Below are 19,247 nucleotides of genomic sequence, written 5' to 3'. Positions count from 1 at the left end.
CAGTCAACTGCTTAAGACAATGGGCGTTTTGTGTTGGATAAGTTCTTAAATAAATGATAAAAACGTGACGAAGCTGGCGATTTCCTTGGCAATGTTACCACAATAATAATTGTCACCTTAACTTATAAATAGTGGCGAACGGTGGTCGGAAGAGGACCATGGAGCTGTATTGTTGAGCCAGTTCAGAGACGCGCACCCCAAGCTAGTATTTTTCTATAACTTGCATCTTCATTTCAAAGGTAAGCATCACTTTTTTCCTTGTTTCTCCAACTGTATCAACTTTTTTTGAAAACTGTGTTGATTTCTCACACAAGAAAATCCACCTTGCGTTCGTTTGCAGTGCTGTCATGTCGTCGTATTTCGAGCAACTCGTCGGATGTAGAAACAAATGGCGGCTCAAATTTTACGTCGGATGTCGAAAAGATCGTGTGTCGAAGTGATCGTATGTAGAGGTACCACTGTATATATATATATATATATATATATACATACACATATATACTATTGGTTATCGTATCGGTATCGACCTTGAGGAGCAGGAAGTTATCGATATTGGTATCGGTTTCAAAAAATGGATATTGTGCACCCCTAATATAATTTTTTTTTATTTTTTAAAAGTTAGCGAGACAGAAGTACAGCCCAAGCAGACCCAACCCGAACGTAAATAATTGCATTTTGGTCGGGTCGGGTCAGGTTCGGGCTTACGATCTTACCTTGAATGTACATTACTTTTGAGTGTATTTTTTGTATATTTTCCGTATTCAAATTGAGGGACATAGAGGTTAATTATTTATATACAGTAAAGTGTACCAGCAAGTCTCCCAGTAATAATGCTTAAAATACTTGCAAAAAAGTCTGCAGTTCTGAACAATTGATCATAATGCTACCTTTTGTATGATGTGTTGCACCCAGACAATTTTATTAACCACATCCGAGAGGTTTCTTCCCATGAGTGGACCAGATTTCTCTCCTGGACTTCCATGGCAGCGACACTCAAAGTCTGTTTTCAACCCTGTAAAAAGAGTAACCAGACAAATACGACAATTAATGTCTTTCATTTGAAAAGTGAAAACTAAATAAAAGCATAACATATACTGTACATAACATGACATAAAATCAATAATCAATGTGCCTCCTTTATGGACAAAATTTCCCAGAGAAAAACAGACAGACAATCAAGTTCACCCTTGTTGTAGTCAAGTAGTCTGGCCAATAAAGTGTCTCTCTCAGACTGCAGCTCTTTTCTGATTGTAGGACGCCCGATTAACTCCTTGTGCTTTTGGAACACCTGCAACAGCTACAAAACATGCACTTGTAGTGAGCATACAATAGCATTAAACAACGTCTAAGGTAACCATTTATATTGCAGCCTTTACAGAACCTGCTGTGGATTGTCTTGTACATCAGTGATGTAGCTCTTTAGTCTGCCAGCTACTTCCCGCTCTGATGGAGCCATGATGCGCTCAAACTGAGCCACTGCTGCCCTCCAAAGGCGCTACATAAATACACAAGAAAATATTAGAAATGGAGTAAATGGTCCATCTCTCACGTACTCACACTTAAAAGACGCCTTGGACCTGGAACGCTTGCACAATTTGGTGGAATCCAATAAAAGCGCTGCGGCAAGAATCCTGCCTTTACAAACACTATTGTTTTGATTGACACCGCCACAAAGTTTTTACTTTAACAATATCTTGAGGTAGTTTTAAGGGTAGTTGCCATATTTTGATCAACTCTTTGTGGAGGTGTACGTAAAGAAAGTGGATAATAAACGCATATCCGGTATAATCCAGTTCCCTTCAGCAAGAACGAAATAGGCCTAAGACACCACTTTAGGCCTGTCTACCTGACTCACCTCTGTATAGGGGTTGTAATGTAGAGGGTTAAGACCTGAGAAAGGTTCAAAAACACAATCTGGGGTCAGAGCCTGCTGCTTTCCTCCTGGTAACAAACGCAACAGCTTCTCATGAAAAACCCGCAGAGACACCACCTGATACAGGAGATACAGGAGAAAGGTGAATGATTCACAATATCATGTGCAGGAACATCTCGTTTTAGGTCTCTGGAGCTGGTTGAGTTGGACTATTCTCACCATCCTTCGCCTCTGCTTATCTGAGATTTTTCTTGGCCTACCCGTAGACTTCATAATTATTTGACAGGACACTTCCCCGAGACATTGTGCGACGCCTTTTCGAAGGAGGCCGGCCCGCACCGGGAGAGCAGATATCCTCAAAGCACACGCTGCGTTTTCTAACGCCGGATTTAGGTTGAAAAAATAAGACAGTTGTACCGCATTCAAGCAGAACGATTGTCTCAAGAGTGATTTGGTCGAGTATTCAAGGTAATTATTTTTTTTTTTCGCACCATGCGTGCAATTTGAAACGTGAATACAATGGGAAAAATTAGCTGCTACGGCCGCCAAATTGGATTTCTCACTAGCGTTATACTTTGAAATACTTACGTAAAATAAATGATAACTGCCAGATTTTTTGCTTTTAACCAAGAATCTAGACTGTTTTACGTTCGTATCTATAAGACATTCCGGGATTCACACATTAATTCACAATAATTTTCAACTTAAAAAGCTCTTTGTTTTGTATGGGCACCATGTTGTATTGCAGACTATTGTCATACTTCGAAATATTTACGTAAAATGAATGATATCTGCCCGGTTGTAATCAAGAATCTAGACTATTAAAAAATTTGGGATACACGCATTTATTCACAAGAATTTTAAACTTAAAAAGCTTTTTGTTTTGTGCGGCCACCATGTTGGATTTAGTATCTCCAAATTGTTATTTAGACATTTCTGTGTCAATATTAAAAAAACAATAGCTTTCACATGTTTTATTTTATGTAACATTTCAATCTAAAAACTTTCAGTATACACCATGGGGAAGGAGTGTTGCGTTGTGGCCTGCAAGACTGTCTGCCTGATAAACAAGGCGGTTGACCAGGAGCAGGGGACCCCGATCAGTCTCCACAAATTCCCCAGGGATGATGAGCTGAGGGCCAGGTGTCAACAGCGGGACGAGAACATTGACCCAAGTGCTATAAGATACTGCTGCTCTTTGCACTTCAAACAGAGCAAAGAGGTGTTGAGGACCAGGGAGGCTGTTTTGATGGCTTTTTTTCGGAGGCCAACATTAAGTTCCTCCAGGAGATTGGTGAGATTTGAAAGGTATCTAATCTAACCACACTTTAGTTGATTAAATTGAATTGAACGGACAGCAGGGTGGTTCAGTTTTATTTTTTAAATTTTATTAAATGTTCCAGGTTTGGGCCAGCAAGGAGAAGAAATAGAAGAGAGGGACAAAGACCGGCAGGCTACCGACACCCACCGCCCCGGCTCTGCACATCACGTGCAATGCCCTGCCCACCTCCTGCAGGGTAATCATCCTCCGCAAGATTCCTGGGTCAAGTATGTGTGCATGGGGAAGGCCAACTCTAACCAGATGGAGCATTCTTTTGGCAAGCGCTGCCACATGCGCGGCACCAATTACTGGAACTTCATTGTCAGAAATAGGCCAGCCCAGCGCCTGCACTTGCTAAAGCTCATCAGGTTCTTCCCCGGGGACGAGCAGGCCGACCTGGACCATGCCAACTTAGAGGAGAAAGAGGAAGAGGAGGAGATCATGCCTGAGCTTGCCAGGGAGCTGGTCGACGATCAGCCGGACACGACGACGAACGAATTGCTTCTCGCAGCAGTGGGCAACTATGCCGGCTAGCTGGCCAGGAAGGTCCAGTACAAGCAGGAGCTTACCCAGCAGGAGAACATGGAGATTGCCGTGGAGTTCGAGAGGGGTGACCCGCCCTCTGTGATGTTCGACGTCCCGGTCGAGCAGGTGGACAGGGGAGAGCTGGAGACGAGGCGGGCTGCCCTCAAGCGGCCATCTCTCCCCATGACCCATAGTGACATCGAAATTCAAAAAATAATGTAGCTGTGATTGTAGATAGAATTTATAATTTATTTCAATATTATTTATAATTGATTCTACATGCTTTCCCCAATGATTATGTTTCTGATGTGAAAATTGAGTAATTTATTAGCTGTTGAAAACTTATGTCAAATTTGCACTAAATTAGAAAAATTTAAGTCAATATTTCGGGCAAAAAAGTATGTGATATGTTTAATGTTGCTATTGATCCTGAAAATATAGTTAGAAAATACAGATTATATCTGCATTTGGTGATTTTTGTGCATCTAGCGTAAAATCTGAGAACTTTATAGCAATTTTAAGTTTTGTCATACTTATATAAAAAAAATAATTACGCAGGATTTTATGAGGGAACGACTTTGAATTTTTTTCATCGAGACTCACATATGCCTAAGGTAGGAGCCTGTTTTGGTTTTAGGTCAGTAGCAGCTTTGTTTCTGAAAATATTTGAATTTTAAATTTTTTTTTAAATAGGGCCCCTATGAATTGGCCCCGCACACCGTGTCCCTTCAATTAATAGTGAAGTCTACGGCCTACCACTTTGGGTCTTAACTACAACTGTGCTTGTGGTCTTCAATTTTCTCACTGTGTTTCTCAAAATGGAAACTGACAACTGACATCTCTGAGCTAGCTTCTTGTATTCTTCCATTAAACCAGTGGTCCCCAAACACAGGTCCACTTGGTACTGGTCCACAACAGAAATAATTATTTACTTTTTAAACCCCTTACCCTCGAACAATCCTCGAACAGTACTTCTCAAATAGGGGGGCGCATGTTACCTCGCGGAACATAATTTTTTGCCGTACTAGAATAACATGTAATTGCACGTCCGCTCAGTGAGTGGCAGTAGCACTCTCATTTTCATAGTGCACGTGTTATTTTTGCATTAAATGGTAAATGGTAGAGGTGTGCATCGGCACTGCCCTCACGATTCGATTCGATTACGATTCGGAGGGCCACGATTCGATTTAGTTCGATTCGATTCGATTCAGAGGGTCACGATTCCATTCGGTTCAATTCGGCAAGGCATCGCAATGCATTAAAGCCTGGGATGCATTAAAATTCTAAAGCAAAGCATATTTTTCGTGAATCATGAGGCAACACATGCGGTCAGACATTAAACAACTTTTTATTGACTGTTGTGTCACTCCTGGTTGAACTCAAATGAAAATAGTATACTTTCAGATATATATTAAAAAACAACAACAACAACAACAACAGATCACAGCATTTAATTAGTGCTTTGAATGAGACCAGAGCTTTCTCTTTTTTTTTTTTTTACACACAGTAGCAGCCTTTCACACAGTGCAACATCTGAACTCCTGTGCAAAATCAGTAATAAGAGTCATTGTATTTTAGTCACAACGACCCATCAATAAAAATATTCAAGTAAATATTAAAGAAAATGAGCTGGAGATGGGCCTCCTGCACTTGCAGCAGAACATCGAGATCCCAGAGATCAGTTTGCTCATCCACCCCATCATCACTAACATCGCCAAGCAGTGCTACGTGCGTGGCGAGAAGCCTAAAGTGACTGACTTTGGTGACAAAGTGGAAGACCCCAGCTTCTTGAACCAGCTACAGTCTGGAGTCAACCGCTGGATCAGAGAAATTCCGAAAGAAAATATTGTAGTGCAGCAGCATCTTTATCGCAAAATGTCAATCATTGACGTGCGGGTCAGGCCGGACTTCTCTCTCGCTAACTTTTTTAAATAAATATATATTTGTAGACTAAAACGATGTATGGAAGTTAAACTAAGGAATACTTGTTATAAAATAAATTGAAAAAAAAAAAAACAGAGAGAAGGTCCTTTGGTAATCCCAACCATGAGCCGCAGCTGAGCCAGTGCATTGGTTGCACACATGAACGCCGTGGCCCCGCCCTCCTTTTAATCTTCCCCTCGCGCTCTAGTGCTCTCCGCGAGTCTGCAACTCTGCATCCTGGTACTGTCGATTTCGATATAGAGCACCAAGAGGCGAAACGCAAACTAAAGACGGGGGGATTGAAAAAGCAAGAATCCACGAGTGGTGTGTGGAAAGGATTTAAATTGATAGTGGAAGATGCATACAGAAAAATGTGTCAGCCTGGCCGAATGCAACAAATGTGGCGCGCGCTTTGCTCTTGTACGAGAGCAGAAAGACTGGCACCTTCACGCTGAGCAGGCATTTTAAAAACAGTACTGGCCTAAAAGATGATATTAGTCACACATCGTTATTATCATTTGTTTCGAGAGCTGCACCTCTTCGTGCTAAGCAGGACATCGTGGAGTTCGTGCATGGTGTTCCTTAAAATGTTATTATTTATTTTGTTTCAGTGCTCCTTAAGGCAGCTTGTTCTTTTGTGTGTTCTGATGCGAGTCATTAAAATAAAGAATGTTATTTAAAAGTTTTTTAGTTTATTTTTGCATATGAAGCTGTTCCTCTCCTTGTCAGAGAGGCGCGTCCATGCATGTGAGCACAATATCCGAAACAGAAATATATTTAACATACATTTGCAGCGTTATTTCGTTGTGTACGTTCATTTATAATGATGATAAAAATACGTAGACTTTTTAAACATTAAGAAAACTTACGTTTTTTTCTGCCAACTCGAATAAATTAAAATAAATGTCTGTTGCTGCATTTTGCCAAGTAAAACAGCATAAACTATCCACCTGATAGAACAGACACACAAATATAAACGATATAAATGTTTATTGAATATGCATCTTACAGTCTTGTTTATCCGGGAGAATTTGTGACAAAAGACAGGTTTTAATTCATCATTATGCACATAGGCATCGTCACAATTGTGATCACACAAATTGCAACCACGCATTGCATCCGCGCATTTGCTCCTCCTGCTGAAACGGGCTCGGGCCTACAAATGAAACGTACATTTTCGGGGGGTTTTCGGGCTCGAGCCTACAAATAAAACGTAAAATTTCGGGCTCTCGGCCATTAATACACGCGGGCCGGGTCGAGTCGGGCTAGATTTTTTAGGCCCGAACTAAGCTCTAATCGAGAGAGCAGAGAGATAGGACATAACATAACAATGGCTGAAGCGGAGAAAGAGGGAGCGAGAAAGACGTCTGGAGACATTTTGGCTTCTACGAGGTTGGTGGGAAACTTGACCAGAGTTATGTGGTGTGTAAAAAATGAAACATGAGAATAATAATACAAATGGGGAAAACCAAATCCGTTGCATCACCGGAATTGCGCAGGGAAGATTTTTGAACGTACTTATATATTTTAAAATGCGCTGAATCGATTCGGCTTGTTGCCCGCATTGAATCGAATCGTCCATGCCCCGCATCGGGATGCATCGCCGCATCGATTATTGTTGACACCCTTAGTAAATGGTGTTACACTTGTATAGCGCCTTTCCACCTTTTAAGGTCCTCAAAGCGCTTTACACTGTATCCTCACCCACCTACTGGTGACGCAGCACCAGGAGCAACGTGGGGTTCAGTATCTTGCTCAAGGATACTTAGGCGAGTTCTCGGGGGAGAATCGAACCCACAACCTCTGGGTTGGGGAACAACTACACTACCACTGAGCCCCAACATACCCCTTTAAACAACAGTACACAGCAAAGTGCAGAATGTATGAAGTCTCCCGAAAGCTAAGACGAGGAAATATGACACAGCGTACGTTTGGCTTCACATTTAATACAGTGGGAGACGGAGTGGTATGTTTTCTTTGTCCAAAAATGTTGGCAGCTGGCAGTGTAAAGCGAAATCGATGGTAAATGGTGTTATACTCATATAGCGCTTTTCCACCTTTCAAGGCGCTCAAAGCGCTTTACACTATCTCGCCATCCACCTACTGGTGACACAGCACCAGGAGCAACATGGGGTTCAGTGTCTTGCTCAAGGACACTTAGACGAGTGCATCAGGGCGGAGAATTGAACCCACAGCCTCTGGGTTGGGGGGGGACTACTCTACCACTGAGCCACGCCATCCCTGAAAGACATTACACCCCAATCACATTGATAAGCCGCTTGAATTTTTTTTCTGCGAAAACATGCCGAATATTGCCAAAAGTTGTCCCGCTTTGTGAGTGCTACATCAGTAAACTAGTGACCTCTGTTGGCCTCATTCAAGGTGGCGTACCAAGTTGCTCAGTGTCAAAGAAGAAAAAAAAAAAAAAAAAAAGAAAAATAAAAACACCATAGTAGAGGAGCTGATACTGCCTTCAGCATTAGACATGGTCTCTGTCATGCTGGATGATACAAGTGCTGCAATAATGACATATTATCTGGCATACTGTGCTCTGATTTAACGTTGCTAATCAATTTGAATTTAATATCATTTATTGATTTTATTAAAACTTTATTTTTCAGTATCAAATAGGAAAGAATGCGCCTTGAATGTTTTTTTTCTTCAGGGAAATTGATGTGCTTCAAGTCTTTTCTGTTACAATGTTAATAAAGTTATACTTTATTGTAAGTTGATCTATATATATTTTTAATGTTAGCAAGGAATCAATGTTATGCAGAGGTGTGCTTATAATAATTTTATAGACAAATGACAAAATTATAGTGGTAGCAGAAAGTTGGGTTGTGGGGCGAGAAACATTTACTTCTTCCTGGGGGGCGTAACAGAATATAATTGAGAAGCACTGCCCTAGAACACTCATTTAAATTAGTAACACCATCACTAGTGTCTAGTATTTTTTACCCAATATAATATCCTAGAAAAAAAATACATACATTTACATAAATGTATGTATAATTGCAAGCCTGCAAAACAAATTGTTATTCTTCTTTAATTTCCCATTATAAAATATCACATAAAAAAAATAATAATAATAATCAAGGGGGACCTATTAAAAGCAAGGAAGGATAGTAGTTAGGTATGTAGGTAGGCAAAATGGATTTGATTCACAGGATCAACTCAGCTTACCTCATCCAATCGTTTTCCTAGGCAATGGAGGGTTTGCGGGCAGTGTTTGTTTCCCTTCCAAGGATGAGGAGCATGTCTCTTCCAGACCTGGAAATATACATTAATTCAGAAATGCTGACAAAACTGATGCATTGAGAATGGTCAGTTGTTTTGACAACAATTCACAGTAAATCCAGTGTGTCTTTTAAGCTCTTATGCACGGATTATGACTCGTTTAACTCATTTTAACATTTGCCCTTCCCAGTCAAAATGGACTGGATGTCTAATACCGTCAAAAGCACTGAAAGATGAGCATTCACGGTCAGTCCTCCCAATTTAAATGAAGTGGATGTGTATCACCGTCAATAGCATGCAATAAGTTAAATACTGTTAAAAAAAAAAAAATCCAACTTAAAGTGTTACTTACTTAGTGTATTTCTATTTGTATTTCTATTTCATATTAATTTATACATTTATTTATCATTACAGAAAAGTGATATCAAAATTCAATAATGACTCATAATTTTAAATAGTATATATAATACATCAATTCATTCATCTTTCGAGCCGCTTTTCCTCGCAAGGGTCGCGGGGATGCTTGAGCCTATCCCATCTACAGTGCCTTGCAAAAGTATTCGGCCCCCTTGAATCTTGCAGCCTTTCGCCACATTTCAGGCTTCAAACATAAAGATATGAAATTTAATTTTTTTTGTCAAGAATCAACAACAAGTGGGACACAATCGTGAAGTGGAACAACATTTATTGGATAATTTAAACTTTTTTAACAAATAAAAAACTGAAAAGTGGGGCGTGCAATATTATTCAGCCCCTTTACTTTCAGTGCAGCAAACTCACTCCCGAAGTTCAGTGAGGATCTCTGAATGATCCAATGTTGTCCTAAATGACCGATGATGATAAATAGAATCCACTTGTGTGTAATCAAGTCTCCGTATAAATGCACCTGCTCTGTGATAGTCTCAGGGTTCTGTTTAAAGTGCAGAGAGCATTATGAAAACCAAGAACACACCAGGAAGGTCCGAGATACTGTTGTGGAGAAGTTTAAAGCCGGATTTGGATACAAAAAGATTTCCCATGCTTTAAACATCTCAAGGAGCACTGTGCAAGCCATCATATTGAAATGGAAGGAGCATCAGACCACTGCAAATCTACCAAGACCTGGCCGTCCTTCCAAACTTTCTTCTCAAACAAGGAGAAAACTGATCAGAGATGCAGCCAAGAGGCCCATGATCACTCTGGATGAACTGCAGAGATCTACAGCTGAGGTGGGAGAGTCTGTCCATAGGACAACAATCAGTCGTACACTGCACAAATCTGGCCTTTATGGAAGAGTGGCAAGAAGAAAGCCATTTCTCAAAGATATCCATAAAAAGTCTTGTTTAAAGTTTGCCACAAGCCACCTGGGAGACACACCAAACATGTGGAAGAAGGTGCTCTGGTCAGATGAAACCAAAATTGAACTTTTTGGCCACAATGCAAAACGATATGTTTGGCGTAAAAGCAACACAGCTCATCACCCTGAACACACCATCCCCACTGTCAAACATGGTGGTGGCAGCATCATGGTTTGGGCCTGCTTTTCTTCAGCAGGGACAGGGAAGATGGTTAAAATTGACGGGAAGATGGATGCAGCCAAATACAGGAACATTCTGGAAGAAAACCTGTTGGTATCTGCACAAGACCTGAGACTGGGACGGAGATTTATCTTCCAACAGGACAATGATCCAAAACATAAAGCCAAATCTACAATGGAATGGTTCAAAAATAAATGTATCCAGGTGTTAGAATGGCCAAGTCAAAGTCCAGACCTGAATCCAATCGAGAATCTGTGGAAAGAGCTGAAGACTGCTGTTCACAAACACTCTCCATCCAACCTCACTGAGCTCGAGCTGTTTTGCAAGGAAGAATGGGCAAGAATGTCAGTCTCTCGATGTGCAAAACTGATAGAAACATACCCCAAGCGACTTGCAGCTGTAATTGGAGCAAAAGGTGGCGCTACAAAGTATTAACGCAAGGGGGCCGAATAATATTGCACGCCCCACTTTTCAGTTTTTTATTTGTTAAAAAAGTTTAAATTATCCAAAAAATGTTGTTCCACTTCACGATTGTGTCGCAGTTGTTGTTGATTCCTGACAAAAAATTAAAATTTTATATCTTTATGTTTGAAGCCTGAAATGTGGCGAAAGGTTGCAAGGTTCAAGGGGGCCGAATACTTTTGCAAGGCACTGTAACTATGGGCAGCAGGCAGGGTACACTCACAATCGGTTTCCAGCCAATCACAGGGCAAAAGAGGACGAACAACCATTCTAGCACACATTCGTTTCTAGAATTCATTCATACAGGGGGAAAAAAAAAGTTAAAAAAAAGTTTTAAGAAATGAAAACTCCACCATTGTTTATTCAATGGCATATTTTATGGTTACAATTATTATGAATAAAATAATAATTTGATTGGATTGTTAAAAATTTCCCTTTTTCTGTGTGTGTCACCCTGTATTTAAGTTCTTTGTTTTTTAATGACCAAAAACAGTCACTTGTCCAATAAAGCAAGGGTTAAAGGACTTATGTGTCAACATTTGAATAACTGTCCACTCTAGTGACCACATTCCCTGAAAGTGTCAAGCTATTTTTTTTTAATATTCAGATTATTCTAATACCTGTCCTGTTAGATGTTCACAAGCCGCAACCCAATTCTCACAGATGGCTATCCCCATCTTCCAGCTGTCCCTCACAGACATAAACGGCTGCTCAAAAATCTTAAGATCACTGAGCTTCTTCTGAACGTATCGTCCAAGGGCTCCACCTTGAACATTTAAAAGGGAAATAAAGACATTATTTGAGTGCAAAATACAGAAATGTACATTCATGCTGTGCTACATTAGAGTTTGGTGTACTCTCGTTGTGGTTGTTTATATTGTGTTGTTTTTTTTTTTCGGTGAATGCAGCTAGACAGAAAAAAGGTTTATAGGATGGAGAGAAAGAAAGAACAGAGGGAATCGTGTTACAACATGATTGAATTTACTACATGCTACCTAATGGAAGTAGTGTTGCTAATAGGTATGACTGCTCTTACCAAGGGGACACCATGCGGGGAGGGAATACATACTGAAGGGTAAGAAAGGGGAAGATATATAAGGAAAGGGAAGATAAGTGCTTCTTTAAAATATACAGAGTGATTCAAAAAGAATGTGCCAAAACCATTGTGGTGTATATGATGATTTTGGCATATTCTATTTGAATCACCCTGTATTATAACAGGGTTCTTGAACCCTTTAAAAAGTCTAATTTAATGCTTTTAAAGACATTTTTAAGACCTTGAAAATATCATTTAAGACCAAAACATGTTGCATCAATATCTGATTAAGGAAAAAAACTCATTTAATTCCACTGTCATTGGTGTTCTACTCCTCTCATGTGCGATTCGACGGCTTTGACCCCCCATTGTCCCTAAGGGAAAAATCTTTATCAGACTTTGCCCGTGGGGTGGGAACCTCTGGCTACCTCGCGATACAATACGATTTGCAATACAAGGCTCACGATAACGATGATTTCACGATATGGCTAAGTGCCCTGAACCTGCCCCTTCGGGCCACCTGCCAGAAATTGACCCCCCGCTTCGTGGGTCCGTTTCCCATATCGAAGCTCGTAGGTCCAGCCGCGGTGTGCCAGCGTCTTCCATGTTCCCTTAGGGCCCACCCCACCTTCCACGTCAGCCAGGTCAATCCTTTGGTGGAGAGCTCTATGGTGTCTACACCACCCCCTCCACCTCCTCTGGACATCAACGGCGGCCCTGCCCCTACCAGGTCAAGAGACTGCTGGCGGTGCGATCCCGAGGTCGAGGCCGCCAATATCTTGTCGACTGGGAAGGCTATGGCCTGGAGGAGAGGCAATGGGTTCCCTCTCGATTCATCCTGGACCCATCCTTGATCAGAGATTTGCAAAGGGACCATCCTAACCAGCCTGGACCGTCTGGTAGCCAGTCCTAGAGCGGGTGGTTTGGTCATGTCATGTCATTTCCTATTTTATTTCGAAGGCTTCACCCTCCTTGTGTCTGTGTACTTGCCCTTCCTTTTGCCACCTAATCGCCGATTGTTTCCACCTGTTCCCAATTACCTCATGTGTATCTATTGCCTAAGTTTCCCTTGTCTTGTGCAGAAGTGTCTTACTATCCATGTTGGTCACGTCACCCTTGTTTCATAGCAACCATAGCTGTGTAGATTTTATCCTCCATTTGGAGTGCTTTTTGTTTGAACTTTTGATCATAGTTATCTTGGCTTTTTCCTCCATTTGGAGCGTTTTATGTTTGTACTTTTCCTCCTTTTGGGGTGCTTTTTGTTTGAACTTTTGATCGTGGTTGTCCTCACTTATTCCTCCGTTTGGAGCGGTTGGTACTTTTCCTCATCCCCGCATGCCAGCGGAAGAACCTTTGTTTTCTTAAATAAACTTTGTTTCCGGAACTCCGCAGCTGAGTCCGCCTCGTTATCTCAGCCTGACAGGTAAAAACATATTTTAGTCAAATAGAACAATCTTGGCTTATTAGAGCCTAAAAAAGTCTTTTAAGTCTGAGGTTCCCTTACCTACAATTTATACCTACTGCAATTTACCATTAAATTTAATTTATAATCATATAAACATTATGAGACTTTTTAAGGACCCGAGGGAACCCTGTATAAGGTCATTATGAAATTGGTTTGCAATTGATAAAAAAAAAGGCATGCTGAACGCATCCATTAATTTGATGTACCCCATATCCACACAAAGATTGTGGGTGTTCTGCACCCTAGACCAGCTAACTTTGGGAGACTGTTAAATAAATACTGAGTTGTGTGTCAGCATTGTGATGTTGTGGGAATTCATTGTAATTTAGAAATGTTAGGCAATTTGGCGATTTTGAGGACAGGACAGGACAGGACAGAAAACCACATTTAAAATGAGTTTGGCAGCTCCACATCACAGTATAGCAGTTAATACAAAAATACAAGAAACAAAAAAGTACAGAAAAAAAACCAACAGCATAAAAACAATAAATAATCAAGTCATAAATACTGTATATGAGTGCGGGTCATAGGTGATGAAAACAGCTTTTGTCAGGAATTCTCACCTATAACATCCATCAGTCGGACCATGCGTGTTTCTGAGTAAGGTTTGTAATCGAGCTGCCGCCAGACACCATCCAGCATGTCTCTGCTTTGTTCCACCAGCTCCAGGACATCAGACAGAGAAAGGCCATCAAGACCACAATATTCCTGGTGGAGAAACACAGATGCAGTTTGCGTGTTTTCTTTTTTTTTTTTTTTTTGCTTTAGATGAAAACATCACCATTGAAATGTAACATTGTCATAATTAAAGAACATTGCATCTTTATTCATTTTAAATAGCAAAATCAAAGTGAATCCAAGTAAATCTTTGCCAATAACCCAACATTTTTTCTAGAGCATTAGGTCGTGATTTTTAACTTTAAACATTTTGGTATTAAATATTTTATATGCGCACCTTTTCGACAAGATTGAATTGTTCAGTAAAATATGTAGCTCTTTCTTTCACATTGGTCGTCTTTGCAGATTGAGATATGTCCGCCCAATAAAGGAACTCATCACTCGGTGTAAGAATACCTGTAAATGGACAGTCACATGAATTGTTAGAGCTGCAGAAATGGTCTAATTGAAATATAAAAAAGGTAAAAAATAAATAAATAAATAAATAATAATAATATTATTATTATGGCAAACCCAAAACATCTTCTTCCGAGTGGCCTTTTTTCAAATCAGTAGGTTGTGCTCCCGATTGGCGGACCACTGAGCCCAGACCCAACTCCAACTCACTGAGCAGACCCGCGAGCTTTGGATCAAATGTCGAACACCAGTGTTCATCCTTGAGCAGTAAAGGAGCAAAGACCTGTCTCACAGCCTGGTAAAGAGTGCTGACAGGGGACTCCAACATGGATGACACAAGGATGCTCTGGTGGAGATTCTCCTCTGTGATCACTGTGGGGTACAGCTTGAAGAACACCAATACTTTATCTTGGCTGCCTTCCAAAGCTTCGATCTAATGAAGAAAGAGTAATTATTTTAAATCGGACATGCAGTTGTGAAAAAAATGATTTGACCACTTTGTTTTATTCCATTTTTGGGTCATTTTAATGCCTGATAGGACTGAAGGTGTAGCATGTGACTTGTGGAGTGCCTAATGGGCCGTTTACATGGTGACGCTGCGACACCAAGACGCAAAAATTGTGTTGAGGAATGGCTTCGCCTTTACATGGTGGCGGCGAAAATGGACTTTTCATTCCAGCCTCCAAAGCGGAACGATTCGATTGCGGAGATTGCTCCGCAACCATATGCATGGAACGCTCTCTCTCCAATTACGTCAGCACTCGCAAACGTCACTTTGGGCATTCGTAGTCGCCGCACTTTTCATATAGTACGGGCCTGAAAACATGTTTCCCCCCAAAAAATGTTTCATTTTTTTTCCCGATGTGGCTTTAAAGATTTTGAAACTCACACATTTCCTTTTGAAAATGTAGAAGTGTGAAATAGTGCCAGAACAGAGCGGCTTGTTATGAAGATGGCTAGCAGTCAATATCAAATTCTAAAACAATGTTTTATTCGTTGACAATGACACAAGGTGCTTTGCTCAACGATGATGTCAAAACCAAAACTTAAGCAGAGAGATGTAAGCATCGAGTTTTTTTGGGTTACAGAAGTAAACATTAACTAGCTGAAAGCATCGGTAAGCCAATAAATGGCAAGTATTTGATTTCAAGTTTCCAATGCAGTGAAAATGTAACTTCTGCCTTCGCAGGTTAAAATAGGCTTGTTCTCGTGAAGCACTTGACAACCAAAATTGTGTGACAGTTGTAGTTTGTGCTACCTTATTTGACAGGCGAAGATTACTGTCATGTCTGCTGACTGACAAGACAAACTGGCTTCCATCATCCAAGAAGTTGTTGAGCTCTGGGCTGTCATTCAAAATGGATGGAGTCTTTTGCTCATAGAAGTTTCCCGTAGTGGTGAGAATGAACTTCTTACGAACATCGTTGGGTTCCTCAGCCATCTCTTAAATGAAACAAGCACTGACACAGGAAGCAGGAGGGTGTTGAATGGCACTCAACTCAATTTGAAAAATGGCATTACTGGTTTAAATTCACAAATTGCACCCTAAAGTAAGATCTGACACAAGAATCCCTTAAAAACCAAATTCTCACTTTAAGCGACTTTGAGAGTATTAGGTTTTAGTGCGATTATTTTTTTCAAGATGTTTCATACAATACTTGATTTAAAATAGTAATATTAAAGAGATATGAAAAAGTATCTGAATCTTTTGGAATTTCTCTTATTTTTGCATAAAATCCCCATCAAATGTGATTTGATCTTTATCAGAATCACACAGAAGTAAAAGCAGTGTCTGCTTTAACTAAAACCACCCAAATATTTATAGGACTTCATATTTTAATGAGGATAGCAAACAATGACAGAAGGTGGAAAAATAAGTAAGTGAACCCTCTGCCTACTTAAAGAGCAATTGAAACCATTTTTAACCCAACATTTTAAGTCAGGTGTGTGCCCAATCACTTATGAGTGGTTTAAAGCTGCCCTGCACACTATAACACACACCCCTGGTATGAATTGTCTTGATGAGAGGCATTGTTTGATGTGCATCATGGCTCGGTCAAAACAGCGGTCTGAAGACCTGTGATCAAGGATTGTTGATCTGTATAAAGCGGGGCAAGGGTACAAAACCATCTCTAAAAGTCTGGATGTTCATCAATCGACAGTCAGAGAGGTTGTCTACAAATGGAGAGAGTTTGGCACTGTTGCTTCTCTCCCAAGGAGTGGCCGTCCACCAAAGATGACGCCAAGAGTTCAACGTAGAATACTCAGAGAGGTAAAAAAAAAAATAAAACCTAGAGTTGTCAGGGACGCGGGCAGGCAGGCAGGTTGTGTGGACCCAATTGCAGGGAAACAAAAGTGGCAAGGCAGGTGAACTCAAAAAACGTTTAATGATATCTAACAAAAACACAAAGTACAACTGAAAGCACTGAAGATCAAAAGGGCAAGATTCAAACAAAACTTACTTAAATCGGAGGGACTGGTACACGAGGGCTTGGACCGGACTTGAAATTGACGTAGACATAGACAATGACGCAACAACGAGTGAACAGAAAATGGGAGCTTATATACACACAAGCAGACAAGGGGTAACGAGACAACAAGGAACAGGTGAGCACAGGAGGATAGACTAGGAGAAGGCACATCAGGTGAAATCAATGGGCAATCACAGGGACAAGTCACACTAGGAGAAAACAAACACAAAACCTAACAAGAGTGTTTGCTAAAGACTTACAGAATCACTGGCACAGTCCAATATCTCTGTGCACATATCAACTTAACTACTGTATATGTAAAACTATGGCCAAGAATGGTGTTCATCAAAGGACTCCACGGAGGAAGCCACTGCGGTCTAAAAAAACATTGTTGCTCATTTAATGTTCACAAAAAGGCACTTGGACACTCCACAGAAGTTGTGGCAAAATATTATAAGCCAAAGTTGAATTGTTTGGGAATAACACACAAAAGTAAAATGGAACAGCTCATGAACATCAACACCTCATACCCATTGTGAAGCATAGTGGCGGGAGGATCATGATTTGTGGCTGTTTTGCTACCTCAGGGCCTGGACAACTTGCAATCTTTAATGGAAGAATGAATTCAAAAGTTTTGCAGAAAAACCTGAGGCCATCTGCAACAAGACAATGATCCAAAACACAGTAGTTAATCAACTTGAGTAGAACAAAATACACGTTCTGGAGTGGCCAAGTCAAAGTCCAGACTTGAACCCCATTGAGATGCTGTGTCATGACCAAAAGACACCGATTAATGCCAGACATCTCACGAATCTGACTGAACTACAGCAGTTTGAACTACAGCAGTTTTGTAGAGAAGAATGGGCCAAGAGTAGTCCTGATCAATATGCCAGACTGATCTGCAGCTACAGAAAGCGTCTAGTTGAAGTTATTGCTGCCAAAGGTTCAGATACTTTTCATTCCACTGTTTCGCCTTCATTCATCCACTGCATTTATATTAACATTAATAGTCATTATGTTTTAGTGTGATTGCAGTTTTAAGTTGTTTCTTACAATTCTTGATTTAAAATAGTATATATAGTAATATATATAGTAGTAATAGTAATAGTAATCAATTATTTAAGTAATCAATTAATCTACCAACTACCTAGTTAGAATAATCGAGTCATCGGATTATACATTTAACGTGTTGCAGGATACATTTTAGGAAATATAAAACCAAGGCTTGCTAAAAATGCACTTTCAAAAGAGCATTAAATGCAAATACAAAATAAAATTCCTAAGTGTTTCTTTAACCTATACAGAATTGCACTTTCATTTCACAAGAGCAATAAATGAAAATAAATTAAATGCATTTAAAAATAAAATACCTGAGCTTATCCTCAAACGATATAGAAAAAGAAAATAAAAGATCTTAGTACAAAAAACAATTGGCTAACTTGCATAGCAAAAGTCCACTAGCTTAAATGCTATAAAATGCTTTTTTTTTTTTTTTTTTTTTTTTTACAATGCTCTTAATAAATCGTTAAAAAACACATTCCCACAAAAAAAAAAACTGCTAAATATACCTATAAACTAAATTACGAATGCATTAGAAAAAACATATTAGCTCAAACAAAAAAATGACCTTATGTTGGTCTTAACAAGGAGCAGCTGGATTCAGCCCTGTTAAATGAGTTTTATCATATTCACTGTTGCCACTTGAGGGTAGTATAGCCACCCACATCAATGAAACTAAATGCAAACATTTCAACAAATCTTCAAAGTAGCAAAATTTGATTCAAAGCTTTTTTCTAATAGAATTGTTCTGACTTTCTGCAGTAATATGGGCCATCAGTTGACCATTTGTGGTACGTTGCTGCCACCTGTTGGTCAGAAAAATTCGCTGCATCTATTTTTTTGTCACAGTTTTTGTCATAAGCTCATTCACTTTCACAGTGTGGTGTCTAGCGGTATCATTGACAGTCGTGAGTGCTTTCGGTTGCGTTTCTGCCTCGGAAATATATGTCTGTAAGTATTTTATGTGTATAATAACATATGGATGGGCAGTGTATGTATACCTAGGTGGTGAAGGGTCACATGTACAAAACCTATTAAGTTATAGTGTGTTGTAGAGGCCAGCCAATGGCTAATAGCTCAAGCAAGTTGTGCTATCTGTATAATAGTTGCATATATATATAGTTGTGTATATAAGGGTATAGTACAGTTTGTTGTATATTGAGTGTTGAATTTGTGTATGTTTTTTGTGTTGTAGTTTCACAATATTAAGATGGGTGTCCTCATATAAAAACAAGAAAAGACCAAGCCTTGTGGTTTATGGAGGTGCATTCAATGTTAGCTGGC

At 40.0% G+C, this 19,247-nt stretch overlaps 1 protein-coding gene across 1 annotated transcript in view; it reads right to left on the bottom strand.

Annotated features, from left to right (window-relative positions):
- dync2h1 (dynein cytoplasmic 2 heavy chain 1) overlaps positions 1-19,247 on the bottom strand; it is a 231,897-nt gene that overhangs the window by 204,208 nt on the left and 8,442 nt on the right. Inside the window, exons 2-11 of the mRNA XM_057838672.1 lie at positions 15,692-15,893; positions 14,551-14,866; positions 14,315-14,433; positions 13,923-14,067; positions 11,479-11,624; positions 8,826-8,912; positions 1,856-1,990; positions 1,382-1,495; positions 1,186-1,297; positions 888-1,012 (exon numbers count right to left, since the gene is read on the bottom strand). Coding sequence (XP_057694655.1) covers positions 888-1,012; positions 1,186-1,297; positions 1,382-1,495; positions 1,856-1,990; positions 8,826-8,912; positions 11,479-11,624; positions 13,923-14,067; positions 14,315-14,433; positions 14,551-14,866; positions 15,692-15,874 — 1,482 coding nt within the window. The 5' untranslated portion in view covers positions 15,875-15,893. The remainder of the gene's footprint in view (positions 1-887; positions 1,013-1,185; positions 1,298-1,381; positions 1,496-1,855; positions 1,991-8,825; positions 8,913-11,478; positions 11,625-13,922; positions 14,068-14,314; positions 14,434-14,550; positions 14,867-15,691; positions 15,894-19,247) is intronic.

The sequence above is a fragment of the Corythoichthys intestinalis genome, chromosome 6, assembly GCF_030265065.1.
Source record: "Corythoichthys intestinalis isolate RoL2023-P3 chromosome 6, ASM3026506v1, whole genome shotgun sequence".
Lineage (NCBI taxonomy): Eukaryota > Metazoa > Chordata > Actinopteri > Syngnathiformes > Syngnathidae > Corythoichthys > Corythoichthys intestinalis.
This window is presented reverse-complemented; position numbering and strand designations above follow the sequence as displayed.